Source organism: Passer domesticus, chromosome 1, assembly GCF_036417665.1.
Source record: "Passer domesticus isolate bPasDom1 chromosome 1, bPasDom1.hap1, whole genome shotgun sequence".
Lineage (NCBI taxonomy): Eukaryota > Metazoa > Chordata > Aves > Passeriformes > Passeridae > Passer > Passer domesticus.
In genome coordinates, this window is record NC_087474.1 from 124,399,298 (window position 1) to 124,418,120 (window position 18,823).

General features: G+C 38.5%; 1 protein-coding gene across 1 annotated transcript in view; it reads right to left on the bottom strand.

The window, feature by feature from the left end:
- Positions 1–1,696: 1,696 nt before the first annotated feature.
- Positions 1,697–18,823, bottom strand: part of CA8 (carbonic anhydrase 8) — a 48,548-nt gene continuing 31,421 nt past the window's right edge. Inside the window, exons 8-9 of the mRNA XM_064387189.1 lie at positions 14,699–14,871; positions 1,697–3,659 (exon numbers count right to left, since the gene is read on the bottom strand). Of these exons, the coding sequence (XP_064243259.1) occupies positions 14,737–14,871 (135 nt within the window). The 3' untranslated portion in view covers positions 1,697–3,659; positions 14,699–14,736. The remainder of the gene's footprint in view (positions 3,660–14,698; positions 14,872–18,823) is intronic.

Consider the following 18,823-nt stretch of genomic DNA (forward strand, 5'->3'; position numbering starts at 1 on the left):
CCTCTCCTTGTTCCTTCTGCAGTCTCAGCAAAATTCAGCAGAAATTTCTCAGTAAAATTGGGGGATTTTTTATGTTTTCTGGCTGTTAAGCACTTTTATCTCCTCAGCAACAGTAGTCTTGAATTATCCTCTGAGTGTCAGGAACACAGATGAGTCAACCTTTAGGATGCAAACCAGGATGCTAGCCAGGGACCACTCTTATTTCCTCTTAGACTCATGTTCTACCTCACATCTGCTTCCATACACAGCCACTACCCCACACTTGCCAGTGTAATGTCTGGGATCAAACCTATCCTTTAAACCACATCATTTTTTTCCTGTTTACCTCCCAGGTATATTTTGGGATCAGGCCTAGAATTTACTGGTTTACCTACCTATGACTTAATTTTCACACAAAGAAAAGGTGGGAGGCAGGGCAAAAGGCAGCTTTAGGGTGGCACAGTGTTTTCTAAGAAGCTCCTCTAATTTGAGTAAGTGGAAGCCCAGAATCACAGCCCAAAGTGCAAAGATCATACCATGGTTTGCAGTCAAACTAGGAGTTTAAAGGCTCTAAATTTTTCTGAAAGCTCCAGAAAACTACCAAGGAAACTGAAGAACACATCACCTGCAGATGGATGATCACTGACAGCAGGCATCACCCTCCTACTCTCAAGAGCCGGATTTCCTCCTATTTCCAATGCCTTCCTACACTTTTTCAGAAGCCTGTAGAGCCAGCTTTTGCCTGATGTAGCACAGAATTGCTTTTAAGTATTATGCCATTGTTTTCGTGATCCAGAGAACAAACCGATTCAAAATTTTAGTGGCTGTAGGCTTGAAGAGGAAATTATTAATTTACAGCCTTACACTACTCTCAGAACCCCCTTATCCCCTTATCAGTTTTTATGATTTCTTAAAAATATTAATACAAAGGTAGGCCTGTGGAACTCCAATTGGAGAGCAGCAGAGCCTTTCCACACTCAATAAAACCTCTGATGGGTGCAGTGTAACTGAAATAATACACCAAGAACCCTTCCTGAAAATTCCTCCACGTGGATTCCTACCAAAACCAGAAAGACTAATTTAACTTTACCCAACACACAGTGAATGTGGGTTGACCACTCTGTAATGGGTGTGTTTTGTGAATGAATTTGTTGTTATAATTACATCCAGTTCTTAAGACAGAAAACTGCTATAAGTATTTTTACTAGTGGGTTTTATTTTTCTTTCAAAGCCAAGCCTAGGAAAAAAGAGTCTGACAAGTGTTGAGACAAATTTACTAACTTCAATTCCTCAGCAGTAGTATTTATATTACTAGAATTTTACTGCACAAGGCAATGCTTGAAAGAACAGCAAACACAGGAAGGGAGCACAGGAAAAGGAAATAATGGACTTTTTGGTGGAGACATTACATCATTTGCTTTGCAATCTATCTGTGTTTCACAGCCACAAGAATATCAGCCAGCTCCAAGATAAGAAATGTGTTTATTTAGAGAATAAATCTAGTTCAGATTTCATCATAATGTCAATATTTGCCATATTACTACTACAGTTCCTGTCAGTTAACACTCAGTAGTTAACAGTATATTGTATGCAAAGGGACAAGATATGAATGAGCTGTACATATAACCTGAGAACTGTCAGGTCAGCAACATGGGTCACTCCACTTTTGGATGGTTCATTCCTTGCTGGGTGCAAGGAGACAAGAACAGACCTTCACCTGGCAGAAAACAGCTGGCTTCCACCTCACAGATTTTTTGTTTATTTTCCAAAGATTTTAGCACCAAACCTGACAACTAAGATAAATTATCAGTCTCCTATCAAAAACTACAGACAGTCCAGCCAGGCCATTGCAGCAGAGACTTCTCCTGTCCTGTGGTATGATGCAGATCAGTGGGAAGCCAGGGTTTGGTAATCAGGTGTTGGGGTCTGGCTGCAGCTGCTTGGGGAGTAACTGCTGAAGGAAGAGGGGCAGCAGCCAGTGAAGCTGCTAAACACACGTGTTGCAGATACTGCAGGTGGAAACTGTGGTTTTGGTCAGCACTGAAATCTTGAACCCACTGTATAGATTGTGGGTTTATACTTCATTAAATGTGGGCAGGAGATGGAGATAACCCTAAGAAATATGTTTCTCTAAGCCCAAGGAACAATATGGTGATTGTTACTCTGCTAAGCCCAAATGAACATATGACCTCATGGTGGGCTGCTTGCTTTACACTTTCTGTGTATTTATTGCAATGCACCAAGACTTATCTCCAAAGGAAGCACGTGTTTCTGCAGAACACCCAGTTACAAACACATCAAGAGATCAGCAGTATCTGGTCCCCCACACCCAGCTCACATGCACTGTGCTGGTTTGCCCTGTTGTTTCTGCTGCCCCAAATATACACATAAATTACTCACAGGGCTCGTAACTCATTATTCAGCAGTAGCTGTCCCCACAACCCTTGACAAGGTGGATTAAGGGCACCTTCTGACTCTGCATTTACCATTGCCTGGGAATGACTTTGTGGGTGATGATTGATGTGCTCCAAGGGAGTGGTCTCCCCTTTGTGAGCCCTCAGTTTGCATCTTCATTGTGTCCCAGACTGGAAGTTGACATCTATGCCTCTGGGGCTCTTCCACTGACACAGATCTCTGCAATGTCCCTCACGCTAGGACAGGGGACCTCACTAATAGTTATGGTGATCAAAGTTATTGCCTCCCACATTAGTGACTCTGTCCTTCAGATCTTGGTGTTTTATTGGTGTTTCAGGAATTAGAAGCTATGAGGCTGACTAGCTGGTCCAGACTACCCTTGCCTTATCTTCTCTGTCAGATAAGTCATGTGTGGCCCAGCGTGGAAATCCCCATGCTATGCAGCGAGCTCAGGACATGCAGAGTAAGTCCCCAGACCACCATCCTCAGCAATGCACAAAACAAATAGTACTGTCATAATTCACAGGAGAACAAAGACTGAAAATTTTCTGCCTCAATTGAACACTACATCGCAAAGTTCCATGGCTCACCAAGTAGAAAATAATCCAGACAATTCTGTTTATTGTTATATTGGTTAATTTTACTCAGTTCCAAACTGTCTTTCTTTTCAGTAAGGTTCCTAGTAATGCAAATGTCATTCAACTTTATTCAGATAAATCATGTCAAGTGCATATGTTTAGCAGAGAAGTGCTGCCTTCTGCCAAAAAATTAATTTTGAATTTGTATAATACTCTTTGTGAACAAACTATGTTTTTATTACCTTTGTAGAATGCATCTCCCCTCTACAGAAAACATGGTTACTGACAGCACAAGAGATGATACAGAATAAAAGCAAATCTAACATTCAAAACAATAATGGGTATTTCTAGATATTAGCATTCATACCAAGCTTAAAATCAGTACTATTTGGATTAGAGATGACTATTGAATGCTATGCCAAAGTCGCTATAAAAGCAACGATAATGAAAATTTAAAAATAGTTAACAGTGTGAATTGAAAGATTTAATACGTTTTCTTCTTTTAATGTACAGCCCATTCCCAGAATTTCACTGGACCATGTGGACAGACCAACTGTCACAGCTGTCTATCAAGGCTGAATTAGATGAAGACAAACAATACAGGCTTTGTGGTTCAACTGAAGCAGCAGTCTCAAAAGTTTCCATTTCTCATCTGCGGGCACTGTGGGAGCATTGTCTTCCCCCTCTCTGAAAAGAGAATGGAACAATTATGTTACTGAAATTCCTCCGCAGTGGGTCTGAAAGACTGTTTATATCCAGCCAGGAAGACAGGGAAAACTAAAAGCTGGGATTTCATGACAGCAGGTGGGAGCAGTTTCAGGATATATACTTCAGTGACATAATGGTACTGATTCTTCTCTTTTAGGGTAAAGCCAGTGCTGCAAGATTTACTAGCAATGGAGGAAATGGCAGTAAAAATGCAAAGTTAAATGCAGTGGTAAAATTATTAATTTGAAACAAAGTTTTAGAACTGGCTTTCTGAATCAGTCTGGTAATTGATTACAACCTGGTGCCCATGGAAGTAAACTAGAAAGAAAAATATACTGGACACAGAGAACTTTTTACCATTTACTATTTTAGGGGCCTTACTAAGTGAAGTGCTGAGTACCAGCTCTCATGGGAGTCAGGTGGGTTCAAAGGATAGAAAACAATCACTCAATTTCTCCTAACAGCAGTAATGTTTATTAGCAGCATTAATCAATACTTGATTTCATGCAAACACATATTTATGTGCTTTGGCATAACCTTAAGAATCCAGGTGCTCAGGTTTCCCCAGTGCTCTCAGCTCAGAAGCAGTGGGGTGGGTATGAGAGTGTCTCTGACTGCTTCATTCTGCTGTAATAACAATTTCTCTTTTTTTTGCCCTGAGGTTATTATAGTGCTAACAATACCTCAGTGTGTACACACAAACAATCTGAAAGTGCTCATGTGCAAATGGTCACCTAGGGCTACAACTATTTGCAGGAAGACTCAACTCATTCCAGAGAATTCCTGCTCTGGTCCTGACAGGGGTAGGGAGCGTAGAAGTTGTCAGTAACCAGCAGTGCTGCCAAGAAGTCAGTGCCTACCACAAGACCATCTGTGTTGTGATTTCCACATACCCCCTGGTTATCACTCAATACCCCCAAAGCCACACTGCCTGGCAGCAGCACCATTTGATGTTCCCCTTCAAGAGCTTTGCACCAGCTGCCTCCTAAGGCAGCCTGTAAGCAGTGTAAGGGTTTCACACTCCACCTAGCAGCACAGAGGATTCCCAGCTCTTCCTGGGGCTTGGTATAGAGGTGTAACATAAAAAAAAAAAAAAGCCCAAAACAACAACCAAGCAATAATAAGTTATTCGCCATCTCTGGGAAAAATCTTGGCATGGACTTTCAAAGGACTACTGGTACAAGGGTGCAGGGACCAACCATTTTTGTGGCCAGAGATACTGGATCAGTGAATAGAACTGAACAATCCAAGTGAGAAAATTCAAAAGAACCCAAAATGTTTGCGTTTTTAAGGTTCCATTTACGTAAAGTAATGCTGTGACACAGTGATGCTTCCTCAATCTCAATTAGTGCTTAAACTAATTAAGAAAATTGTTTTACACACTGCAGTGAGTAGTACCTATCTTCTTTCTTGGATAATCCCTAGTGTGATGTAAGGGTGATTGAGTATCTAATTACTCTTTAATTGAATGCACATTTTGTACATTTTAAGCTAGTTTAAGCTTAATTCTTTTAGTCCAAAAGTCAGTGAAATTAAGTTGAACTGGGATTTGGTACCTATTGTATTAATGAATTACTTTTTGAAGGGAGACTAATTATATAGCCAGTCTGAAGATTTCAGCTGTGTTTGTTACGGAAGAAAACCTTACAGGATCAGTGCCATAAAGTGTAAATACCTGCAAAATCTGAGAGTTCCTCACAATACCCATGGTTAGGGAAAAAAAAATATTCACAAGGTTAATCAAGAATTCAACCTCAGAATGTAAAATAATCATTATTTTTTCAAGAAGATTTCTATCTAATTCTTCACATACAAAATTTTATACATCTATATTCTTCACAGAGAAATTTTCTTGTACAAAACTGGGACAAATGGAATGCTATAAATTTTATCTCAGAAACAAGGAGCAGAAGTAGGAGCAAAGATGGAGAAAAGCTATTGTATTTTTAAGAACCAATGTTCCTATAGCAATAGAGAGAAAATATTTAAAAGAGAAGATATGAGAAAACTTCAGTGAAAAGGATTATTTTTCAGTCTCCCAAAAGTGTTGAGAAAGTGCAAATAAAGAGACTATGGAGAAATTACATAGGATGTCCACAATAATCTGTCTTTCCATCTGATAGGGAGGAAGTAACATGTCCCACTGCAGCAGCTTTAGGTCAAGATCAATACACAAGACCAAAACCTTTATTCTGCTGCTTAAAAGTAGCAATCTCTTTCCTGGAGAGCTTTTCCACTTCTTTTGTCTTACCATATTCCTTACTCCCATTGTCTCACACAATGCCCCATCTTTTTCTTTATAGAAGGATCTTGCCTTCTCCTCCTTAACACTATGATAAATCAAAAAGTTTAAGAGTTTAAAAAAAAATCAAAATACACAGGTGGCAAAACCAGTATAATACTGACAAAACATTACCTTTATCCTACACCTTCCTAAAAACAGCACCTGAAAGTACAGCCAGGCATGGATTCAGAGTGCCTCAGAAAAGAGAACTGAGTACCTTGTCAAACCTTATCATTCTTGAAACACTTTACATTCCTTCCATGAAAAGGTTACAATTTATTGAATCAACATCAAGTTCTGTGGGCATTTAGCTACATCTAACTAACTAAAACTTTTGTTTGTCTTGAGCTATGGGGATGCATAAATGTTTTTAAAGCAAGTTTTGTTGGGTAGCACTGCTGTCATAAACTCTGGTCTTATCCATAAAACATGGCTATCAACAGTTAGTGCTGACATTTTGTTTCTTGAGTGGCAAGTATCAGTTGCAAAAACATTTTCAGTAATCCAAATAATTTCAAAGTTTTCATTTGCTATTTATTTACAAAACATGTCTGTTTGCTTAGAAAGAGTTTGCATATTTTTCATTGCATTGTCTTTATCCATGCAAAATAATCAGAATTAAAAAGTTCCAATAAGAGTAAGGATCTGGGCTGACCTGGATCTTCAATGGAGTAATAATATTCGGCTTAAATCTGTGTGATTTCATCCAGGTAACACAGAGTGCACTTCCAGTGCCTAACTTGTATAACATTGGTGAAGGAGGGAAGCATATTGCAGGCTTTCTTCTCTGTATTGTACAGACATACAATACTAGAAGGACTAAAAGGACTGTATGTCCTTCTAGTATCTTTGATAATTGAGAGTCTATTACATTATATTTTATATGCATCACTCTTTTTTTAAAAATTGGTGTAGCTTTATCAGTGATGATTTAAGCTTCCCACTGTTTTGACTCACCACTAATTTGTAGCATTTTCCCCATAAGTGAAAATACCATGGCAGAGTTTCAGTGCATGTTCAGACTCTAACTTGTGTGTTGTGATTGCTAATAAACATGCTGTGAGGGTGTTTTGTATGACAGGTACTCTGGGCTCCTGAATTACCAGCTCCCAAGAAGCAGTCTACAAACCATACATGATTATGGTAAGTTGCAGGGAATTATAGTCTCAAAACTCTTTTTATGAAAAGTTGATGATAACAGTGAATTATGAATCAGAAAGACAGTATTATGCTGGTAGAAACTCACAGGTCACAAAATTTAGGAGCACTTGTCAGCATGAAGTATCTTATTTAAAGCATAAGCAGGGATCTGATTCCTAGACTACCTTGTGATGTTTTTAGCTTTGAAAAGGAAGCACAGTAATCTTTCCTCCTTGCTTCTTTACATGCTAAGGGATTTTGAACATTTTCTATTCCTCCACAATTTGTATATTTCTAACAAGAGCTCAGTAAGGAATTGAGCAAGGACAATTCCAATATGATACTAACTCTGAAAACTCAAAGTGGTTTTATTCCTTATTTAGGGCTTGATCACCTGCTATACTGATGCTCTGGCCTGGACACATAAATACCTAGCCCAGCAAGGACCAGTCTAAGACTCTTGGCTGCCTCAGGCTACCAAGTCCCTACATTCTGGTCTCCATGTCAGAGCTATGTCATATACATAACAAAGGACTTTTTCTAGTCACTTATTTGAAGCATCAGCAGTGGGAAAAAAAAAGTAATGCTGATATTATAGAGTTCACTTGCAATCTCAGTGCACAGCCTACCCCCTGCTATTACAATGAAGTAGTGGAAAGCAGCCTAAAAGGCACCCTTTTTCAGCCATTCCTGGAGCTTTTGGTTGCCTGAAGTCTCAAAAAACTTTGTTTCCAGTAGGCTTCTGATAATGGTGTGTGGCTAACATGGCTAATGTGTTTGGCCCTCTGTCCTACAGTCATGCACTCAAGTGTAAGCACATTCTCAAGAACTCTGAAGTGGCTGCAGAGGGCTGGGCACTGGACATTAGATGTTAAATACAGAAGAACAAGAGTCGGTTTTGGTGATAACATGAAGTTCAGTTTCTTTAAAGACTGAAACTTAACAATTAAACCAATCACCTTTTAAGCACAAACTAAATTCATGGAGACAAACAATGACCAATAAAAAAAATCACTCATTTAGAAGAAGTATAAATACTTATACTTCAACAAATCTAGGAAATTGGTGTTTGCATTTCTAAAGAACTAGTGTTGAAAATCTTTGTGTCAGGTTGATTCAGGTTTTTTCAAACAGGAAAATGATAAGAACGGCTATAGTAGCCCAATGATGCATGGCTGCTGACAGCTCATTCCAGCTCTGGACCTACACAACAGGAAAGGATAAAATCCCCAAGTATTAGAACTTCTGCAGAGCAACTTGTTTGTGAACTTCATGGATTGTAAATGCTACTAGTAAACTGAGAGTAAAGACACGTGGATTGCTAATGGTAATGTCCATTAAAATATAAATTTCACTGAGATCTGTTTAAACAGAGAAATCCAGTCCATAGCATTGCATCACCCTTTCCATTTCTCAAAGGCAGGGTGCAACTCCACAGCTCACTCTGGATTTGAATGTTCTTCCATATTCTACAATCTATTATCATATAATTCACAATTCCATAAAGAGGAGAGTGCACCACCACCTGTTCAGTACTCATTCATTCCCACTGGCAACACCAGATCCCCTATTTATTATCCTGGGGAGAGGGCAATATAATTTTGTAGCTACAAGAGATCCTCAGCAGCTTCAAAAGCAAGGAATTTGCACTTGCCATTCACAAAGCACACCAGATAGTCACCACATCACCCTTCCTCACTGCTGTGAAACTAATGCTGTGCCAGCTTCTCCTTGTCTGCTCAGACCTCTCAGTATCATGCACAGAGTCTCTGCAGCATCAGAAATGCAGTCTCTGTTCCTCCCACCCTGAATTACACCTTCCTGTTCCTCAGGCCTAGCAAAACCTTGCTATTTTAATGATGTCATTTAATTGTTTTCTCTAATCTTGAATTTACAACTAGGAAAATAGTAATTATATTAAGCATGTTTTTAATCTGAATTAATTTCTGCTATCATAATTTACAGGACATTGGATAAAGTTGCAGCTACTCGCATTCTGAGCCTACCACAGATGTATGTGTACGTATGAGTATGTATATGCACTTGTGTATATAGAAATTGATGCTTTCTCAGGAGTTTCTGAATCAGTCACAAATGAAAAAACGTTCAGGAGAACTTGAGTAATGTATGTATGTAGATGGAGTAGGTATAAGACATCATCACACTTAGAGGATAATTGTTTATGAATACAAAATAAATTGTGTCCGAGATGGGGAGTTTTGAGACAACACATTGGAGATCAAATCCTTTATTTATTAATTATTCTCAGAGGAAATCAAATTAAAGTTTATCACTTTAAAAAGAAAATATTCTTTCAGAAAATTGTTTTTTTTAGAACAAGCTCTTACAGTCTTCTGCTAAAAGAGTCTTGTGGATTTAAATGACCTCTGTAATAGGCACCTATTTGACCTCCTCTTAGTAAACAGGAGCAGTGCCATTTACCTACTCTATGCATGGAATCATGTGTATACACCCTGGTGTATAAAGGGTGAAGACACATTGGCATGTCATACTGAGTTTGCAATCATTACAAATTCAAATTGATATTCAAGTGTTTGAAATCAGAAGTCTTGCTCATTCACAGATAAAGCTGTTCCACTGACGTAAAGGTGGGGAAAGGCATGTGTATCAAATCAGCTACATGTAAAGCAACAAGAATTATAGAGGGGGTGATAAGTCCATTGGAAACCAAAAATAATGCTGTCTTCAGTGAAGAACGCAGTACTGGAAAAGTACTTATCCATTAGAAAATGTGGCAAGCCCCAAATTCCAGCAAGCCTTCTGGAACAGTCACAATTCACATCTTGAGAAATAGCCTGTCAAGCCTACAACTGTCAAATAATGAAATTAATTGAAACTGAAGATGTAAGATTTTTGTTGTTTGATTTCTAAGAGCAGTAGCATCTGTTTTCCTCACTGTTAGGCTTTGCTGTATAACAATGATCTTATTCCAAGATCATCTGAAATTATCAAGAAATAGCTCAATGCCTATAGCAAGGGCTCTGAGTCAAGCAGGAGGTAAAAAAGAACTAGCATTAACACTGAGGAAGTCACAATGTTATCCCTTCTCTTTTCCTTCAGAAAGGACTTGGAAATCCTGGCAAACATGAAGTTTAAGCTAAGCCAGTAGTGCACTCAAGGCAATAATGAAGTTGTGCAGCTTTCCAGGCTGCAGCAGGAAAAGCACTGCCAGCAGGTGGAGGGAAATGCATCTCCTCAGCACTGATAGTACATGTGGGGCACTGGGTCCAGTCCTGGTTTCCCCAGTTCAGGAGAAACACAGACATACTGGAGAGAGCAACAGCATGGCAAAGGATTGGAGCACCTGCCATTAAAGGATGGCTGAGAGAGCTGAAACTGTCTAGTATCCAGAAAAGATGTTTCAACAGGGATTTTATCAATGTGTATAAACACTTTATGAGAACAAGTAGAGAAGATCACACCAGACTGCATCTTCAGCTGCATACAGTGAAAGGAGAAGAGTCAATGAGTACAAACTGAAATAAAGGAAATTTCATTTAAAATTAAGAAAAACCTCTTTCCCTGCAGGAGTGCACAGGTACAATTTGCCTGGAGAGGTTAAGGAGTCTTCATCCTTATGACATTCAAAACCCAGCTGGACATGGCTCTGAGCAACCCACTGTAGTTAACACTGCTTTGAGCAGAGGATCAAACTAATAGATCTCCAGAGGCACCTTTCAATTACAACTACTCTGTTATTCTATTGTTCTTCACTCTCTAAATCTGAATGCAATTTTTTAACCCTCCATGTCTGAAAGCACATCTGTACTGAGCTTTTCCTCCAAACTCCTTAACACCTGACTGGTTCTTTCACTATTGGATATGATTTAAAGATGTTAGAAATTTTCTAAATGGTCTTTTCAAAAGAAATGTATTTGAAAACTTTAGCAACTGCAGAAGAAGGATGAAAAGGTCATTTAATGGGATGTAACTTGGATGCCTGTCAAAAACCCTACCAAAACAGAATCCAAAAACTCATTAACCCCAAGCTATAACTGAGAGAGATACTTTTTCAGCAGAAAAGAAGCAGAGCCAGGAGAGGCCAACTAGATAGAAGAAAACTTATTCTAAAACCCACTGGGTTAAAGAGAGCAGAGAAGCTACAAAGTTCTATCTGTTTTGTCATCCGGAAGGCCCCCTTTAGAGCTTGGCCAAACTTTGTCTTAGAACTGGAGATGAATATTTTGAGATCTGGGCTTTTCCATGATGGAGGAACATTAAAAAAAAAAAAAAAGTTCATCAGTTCTTTCCCTGGTATTACACATCATGATATTCCATGTTTGTGTCAACTCTGCCTCTTAACAAATTAGAACAAATTACATCAAAGATCAACATATGCCATTTAATCATAAGCCACAAAAGGTTCAGTGTTGTCAAGGTTTAAATCAAGGCTGAGGAGCAGATGTTCTGAAGCTTTGGGAGCATGGTGTGCATAGAGCCTGCCTTCTGATTCAGTCAAAATTAATTAGACCTTTCAAAGAATCTCTTTCTACTCCTGTGGATACACTTACAGACACATTTGTCTCCTTCTTTCCCCAGCAGAATAAGAAGGTCATGGCAAACTAATATTCCTCAAGGTTCTTCAAGTGGCTGTGCCACGTTGGCTTGGAATAAAAAAAAAAATATTGAAAACTTTACTGACAGGAGTTCCAGCAGCCTTGGCAGAGGGGCATAGTGTAAGAAAAGAAGTCAACCAGTGTGTTTGTAATTGTAATATTAAAGACATACCAGAGCTTTAAAATAAATGGTAATCTGCTCTTTGAAAAGGGAAAAAGCTCCTCTTGAATCACTAGAAAGATGCTGTCCTGAAAACCATTACTTCCCCACCTACTACTGAGTCTTCATAGCAATATTCAGCTGATGCCAGCAGTCCCTGCTTAAGGGACATCCCTCGTTCCTGTGAAGGAAGGAATCTTTCTGAGATTTCTGTGGTCTGTGTTGAGGAGCTACTGTTCCTCAACACCTTCCTCCTGGAGTGATGTGAATAAAACACTACAAAGTAGGATTGTTTCCTTCCCTTTTTACCCCTTTGCATAGAAGAAATGTGAACAAAGCCATGCGGCTTCTTTTTACACTTCATTTTTTCAGCTCCCTACATTCAATAGCAAAGATATATAATGAAACTTTTATTAGTACAGTGCTACTTGGACTGATGCACACAAAACTCAAAAGGCCTGACCAAATTAATTTCTGATAAATAATTCAATCAGGTGTAGAGAAACAAGTGTCATTTCTTCTGTGAGCTACACTGTGCCAGGAGTCACAGTTCTTCCTCAGTACTTGAGTGTCCATAATTAGTATGGCCTTACAGTGAGGACTATTACTTTGTATTAAAAATTCCATCATTTGAGAATTAAAACTGCAGATTATTTTGTGAAGCAAAGCTGAGATAAATCTTATTACATAGAAAAAATCTTTATAAGTATTGACAAATGTAATAAAATTTCAAACATGAAAGCAAAAGGGAAATTTTTACATTTCAATTCCATCATTGTAAAGGAAACTCTTTCATGCTTAAAATTCAAACTCAGTGTGTCAAGTAATTTCACTGTTACAGACTTGAATTACCTGCACTGGCCTGAGGGCATTATTCACTCTCTGAGAAAAATTGTACTTTAATATTGCTACAATTTTCCCAAGTCATTTTTATGCAGAAGCTGGGATGAATTTGAAACATCCATTTCAAGATTAAAGTGACAATATTTGGTTACTGCAGAGAACCATGTAATTGAGAATTCTTCTTAGGGATATGCCCAAAATTAAATATGGGAATGAGAAAATAATATTTAAAAAGGGATCAATGTTTTGGGGTTTTCATTCAATTTCTGCAGATATTAAATAGGGTTATAAAATATGAACAAATTCTTACTTCAACAGTGTTTAGATGCATACACTATATCAAATTCTTATGCTATGTGGAAAGATCATGAAATTGTTGGTCATTGTCCCAGCCAATTTAATAATTTCTATCATTTGCAGGAGGGAGGATGATCTTCTCACTTCGTTTTAATGGATCTATATTTTGGAAGCACTGACTTATCAATCTTTTTTATGGGTTATCTGCTGCCTGATCATTTGTTACTTCACATGAAACTGGGGACTGGATCCAGAGCATGATCTGAATGGGCTTAACTCCACAACAAAGCCTGACATGAACTAGACAGGGCAAGAATTTAAAGTACAAATAAATATCCTTATCCAAAACAGTTTCTTAAAACCCTTAAAGCAGCATGCTTTCCAGATTAAACCATAGATAAATATCTTATTTTGTAGCTTTGAAGAAATGTGAAGATATAAAATTGAAAGCTTTTATATTATGTATTTCAACACAAAATAGGGTCGTGCATTAAAACAGGATCACTTCATTTCAAAATCAACCATAAAGCTGTTGCTTTGACTCATTACTTTCAAGACAATAATTTGACTTAGTATAATAGAATTTTTTAAGTTAGAAAAGACCCTTAAGATGATCATGTCCAACTATTAATCCAGCATTGCCAGGTCCACCACTAAACCATATCCCTAAAATCACCTCTAACATCTTAAATGCCTTCAGAAATGGTGACTCAACCACTTCCCTGGACTTTAAGTCTCTTTGAATCTCTTTGCTAGGTTTTTCATTATAGCAAAACATCCATTAACAAAGTGTAACGAGGATTAGGAGTAACTGTTGAACGCTGACTGGCTTTATTTTATATATAAAATAGATAGAGGCTGGGGGAACATAACATGAGAAGCTTTAATAATTGAAGCAGGGTTAATGCAGGTTCACATGTGTATTTCTCTTATGTCATCTTCAAATTCTTGCTCTGGGAGTCAATGAAAGTGGAAAAGAAGCAGCAACTATTTTGACAAATGAAATATGAAAGAATAGCCATGACAGAATTTAATTTGCTGCCTTTTGTACTTTCACTGGAGTAGTTCAAAATTCAGTCTTGTTGTCTTGTTGGGAAAAAACAGCATTGTTAAAAGAAAAAAAAAAAAGCCTCATTTTAATTAAAGACCTCCTTCCAGAATTACTACCCTGGTTTTTAACAGCGTGAAAAGATCCACCAATGGCTGGTCTTCCAGAAACATGGAAAGAAATCAACCAGTAAAACTCGGTAACTGGGGAAATATACCACATAACCAAGGCATGCTGTGCTCTTCTTCACTGCAGCAGGAGAAATCTAAAGCTGCAAAAAGTAATTGTGATGTAAGTGGGCATCGTGATTCACTGCCTGGATGGTGGTGAATGGCTTTCTTGTTTTCCATTGCTTTGCTTGCATGCATGGCTTTTGCTTTACCTATTAAACTGTCTTTGCCTCAACCCACAAATTCTCTCATTTTTACCCTTCTGATTCTCTCCCCCATCCCACCACATGAAAGTGACTGAGCAGCTCATGGGCCTTGGTTGCCAGCTGGAGTTAAATCATGACATAACCAAACTATTATACACAGGATGAAATAGAAATTACAGTGTCAGAATTTACAATTTTGACAATGTATCATAACATTAGCTAAGATTAAGTGCATTTCCTACTTTAGCTAAATTATTTCAAAATTTTGATTTTTCCAGTAAGTTTTTGCTTACCTGACTGAAGGAGATTCATCATTGTTCTTCCTCCTCTGCTACTGAAATGCAGCCCTGATGACTCTATCACTAAGTGGCTGAGTTGGTCTGAAGTTATCTCCTAGGATTCCATCAGAGCCCTCTAAAAGTTCAGCACCTTTAACATGAGTCCTCAGTCTTCGAAATTCCTCTATCTGAAAGACAAAAAAAACAGAAATGAAGAAGCTGAGACATATTCTTCTCCATGGCACTAATGATCACAACCAGCCCTGTCCAGCCAATTCTTCAGCTTTGAAAATTGGAGTGTTCAGGTACCCTATAGTAAGGTCAATATACATTAATAACATTTTTAAATAGTTATCAGCACTGTCAAAATATTTGAGATATAGAGAAAAACAAGAACTCTTAAGTACATGGTTTGGCAAAATTATCCTTTGCCTTTTCAAAGATTCTTTTAAGATCTACAACCATCTTGGCCGTTGCAGATTACATCCGATGAATCAACCTTACTGTTCTGTGTTTAGAGCAGCAATTCTGGTCTTCTTCAAAGAAGTGCATTTCAGGAATAACTTGCTTGACTATAAATTGTTTTGAAATTCTCCTAGTGATTTATTTACTTGCTGAAATTGTTGTTATCTTCTAAACCAGAAGAATACTGGACAGATTCTTAGCTTTAGAGGATGTCTGTTGACATTTTATATGAAAAAATACCAGGTTTGTGATCAAAACAAAATACTGCTTCAAAAGATCTGTAGGTGTAGATAGTCAGAAAGTCAAATACAGTAAAAAATAAATACAAAATATTTCAATTGAGCCAAAACAAATATGTTTCTTGCTGACAGACTCTTTTTAGATTTTTCTAAATCTCATCTGGTGTACAGAAGAATATGAGCAGCTTCCATCTCCGTCCCTCCATCAAGTGCTTCACGACAAAACACTCTCCATTACTATCCACCTGAGCTGTTTTCAGGAGTCTGAGATGTTAAATATTTACAACTACTAGAAAAAATATTTTTCTTTGACATATTCACAAGCTGTCTTTGCAGGATACAGCAAATGTACTTGATGGCTGACTCCCCTGTGTACTACAAAGCCTCAGCCTTTGTACTTTGACTGGCCCTGTGACACTTCACTATGCAGTTCATCTCTAATTTGAAACTGAAGATATACAGAAAGTAAAATGGAGCCTGGATCCATTTAAAATCATTTTAACATTTAAGACATTATAATTTCTCTGTGAACAATACCCTAGGAAACATTACAGGGAGAATACAAGCATGATTCCAGAATTAAATTAAATGAGGTACTAAACAGCAGGTAATGGCATTTTTATTCTTATCCTGTCTACAGAGAATACTTTCTTACTGCAACCTGGAACACAACTGCCCTCGTTGTTTTCCACTCTACAGCAGTACTGATACAGACTTATTTACTTGATTTAGAGGCTAGCTCGTCTCTGCTTAATTTTCCTCAAAAAGCAGTGTGCTTGGAAATCAACACTCAGCTTGTGGCAGCTGAGATGTAAGGCAACAGCTTAGACTGCAAAAATGAAAAAAGCTCCTTGAAGGTGCTTTTAGAGGCAGAATCCTGTTATGGAAGATTTTTGTTGCTGTTTACTTAAAGGAAATTGAAAACAAACCCACTACCAGCATACTGAAAACAAACCCACTACTTGGAATTGAAAAAGTCTTCAGAACTCAAGGGCTGGTAAATGACTGAAGGAGCTTTGTAAAAGCATACTTTTTCACCATCTGAATCAACTCTGGAAAGTCTGAGATAATTGCAGTTTAGGAAGGAGCACTTTACAAAAATGTGGCTTTTGTTTGATCTTGTGAGAATGAGATACTTCAAACAAGGACAGATGAAGGAGAGGGAAGAGCAGGCTCTCTGCAAAGCTGGCATTTGTGAGCTGTCTCCTACTGAAACTACAAATGCTCTGTCCCAGTTCCCACAGTGAAATCTTTCTCCAGGAGGTAACTCCTCACAAAGCAGCTTCCAGTTTCTTCAGTCAGGAGAGTAGAACTGACCTGATCTGTGTGCCTGCTCTTTAGTCTTTATGGAAGTCAAGAATTGCAGCTCTGCTCCAAGGGGGAATTTCTTCTGCGATCAACACCCTCCTTGTTTTGTTGTTCCTTCCATGGACTGCCGTGACAGAGACCCTCTACCACATGGTGATTTGCTCTACTCGTGAGAAGTACTTCTGTCAGAAAAGGACATTAGCTGTGCCAACAAAACTTCCCCTATTAAATTTCCATGTGGCAAGGTAATATGTTGTCTCTGGTTAAAAGGTAACTGGATGTGTATTCTATTCCCATCTGTTAGAGGTGGGGCAGTTATCTTCTGTTAATTGGGCAGTTTTTCTTTATCTCTTCCACATCCTCCCTCCAGGAAATATCTTCTGTTATTGGGCCATTGAATATCACTGCATGGCTGATAAAAACTACAGCATCCCATTGTGAGGTGCACCGCCCAGAGGGAGGAGCCAAGAATTCCTAGCTGGATATAATCTGAGATTTGGAACATCACAGTCAGCCTTTCCCCACTGGATTCCCAGAGGAGCAGCTTTCTTCTCCAGTGGATTCACAGAGGAAGACCAGGCCCATCTACACCACCACCAGAACTTCAGAGGAAAACTACACCCTTCTACAGACTGCTTCCACAGAACCACATGTGTTACTCCAGGAGGACTGCAGCCACCATTCAATCAGACTGCCACCAACACCTTGACCAACAGAGTGTCAGGTTGTATTCTGACTCTGTCAATAGTTGTTTTTTTATTCTCTTGCACTATTGCTAGTAATTTTTTTAATTTTCCTAGTAAAGAACTGTTATTCCCATTCCCATATCTTTGTCTGAGAGCCCCTTAATTTCAAAGTTGTAATTTGGAGGGAGTTTATATTTTCCATTTCACGGGAGGCTCCTGCCTTCCTTAGCACACACTTGTCTTTTCAAACCAAGACATATGTGTGCCCTGCTGACCCCATTTCACTTCTCACCATCTCCTCGGAGCCCCTCATAAGTCAATGCTGTGGAGTACACCCTGCAGGACTGCCAGTGAAACAGATATTTTAGAGGCAGAGGGCTATGGACCCTTGGATAGTCACATACTTTTACCAGGAATAGCTACTTTAAAAATTCTTCTCCTGTCCAGAAGACATTAAGGATGATCCAAGCCTGTTCACACTGAAATTTGGGATTAAGTTCTAACCAGTGTAGAAGGAAAATCCACAATGTGAACAGTTGCATTTCTACTGAGTAAAACCACTCATGTTCACGTTGTATAGAATTTTTCTTACCACTCATTGTATTCAGATCCTGAGCATTCTTCTGTTTCACTTACACATTTGCTGAACAATAGAGTACACAATACTAGAATTTACATGTTTTCTATAAACATTTCTACATTTCATAATGTAGAAGCATTATCCCTCTGTTTGAAAATTTTACATGTATCCATGACATCTTCCAAGAGCATGGACCTACTTCCAGCACCCAGAACACCATGAAGCTCTGAGTGCTTTATTTTAGTTTTAGTACATAAATTTTGCACACTTCCCACTACCGCTCCATATGGTAGTTACTCTTCCTGTCCTTTGGTAGATTTTAATTCTGAATGAGGTAGACAAAAGGACTAGAGACCATGCCATTCAATAAAAGACCAGTTAACTCTGACAATGAATACGGCAAAAAAACAGCTTCTTCTGCCTCATTGTTTAAAATCCCTATTCTGAATGGCTTAGACAATGCACTTGGTCTTCAGTGAACCACAAAGCATTTATTCACAAATGTCCCTTTTTATTTAATATGGACAGAAGCATGACTAAGTCTTTTTCATTTATTTCCTGGTTTTTACTGGCCTAATAGGAGTTTTCTCCCACTACTTTTCAGCAGGTACATGCATGTGTCAGGTATCTCACAAAAAGAATCCACACAGCTCTTTCTGGGCTGTGCATTTCAACATAAATCAAGTGAGGATGAAAAAAAATCACAATAGGAGGACAGGAATATGCACAGAATAACTCATGAAGGACTTTTTCATGGAAGTGAAGTCTCATAACAAAGAAAATTACTTCCAATGAGGAAACAGCGTTCCTCATGATTCCAGGAAAGCACATCCTGATGCTGCAGCCCTGAACTGCTCTTTTG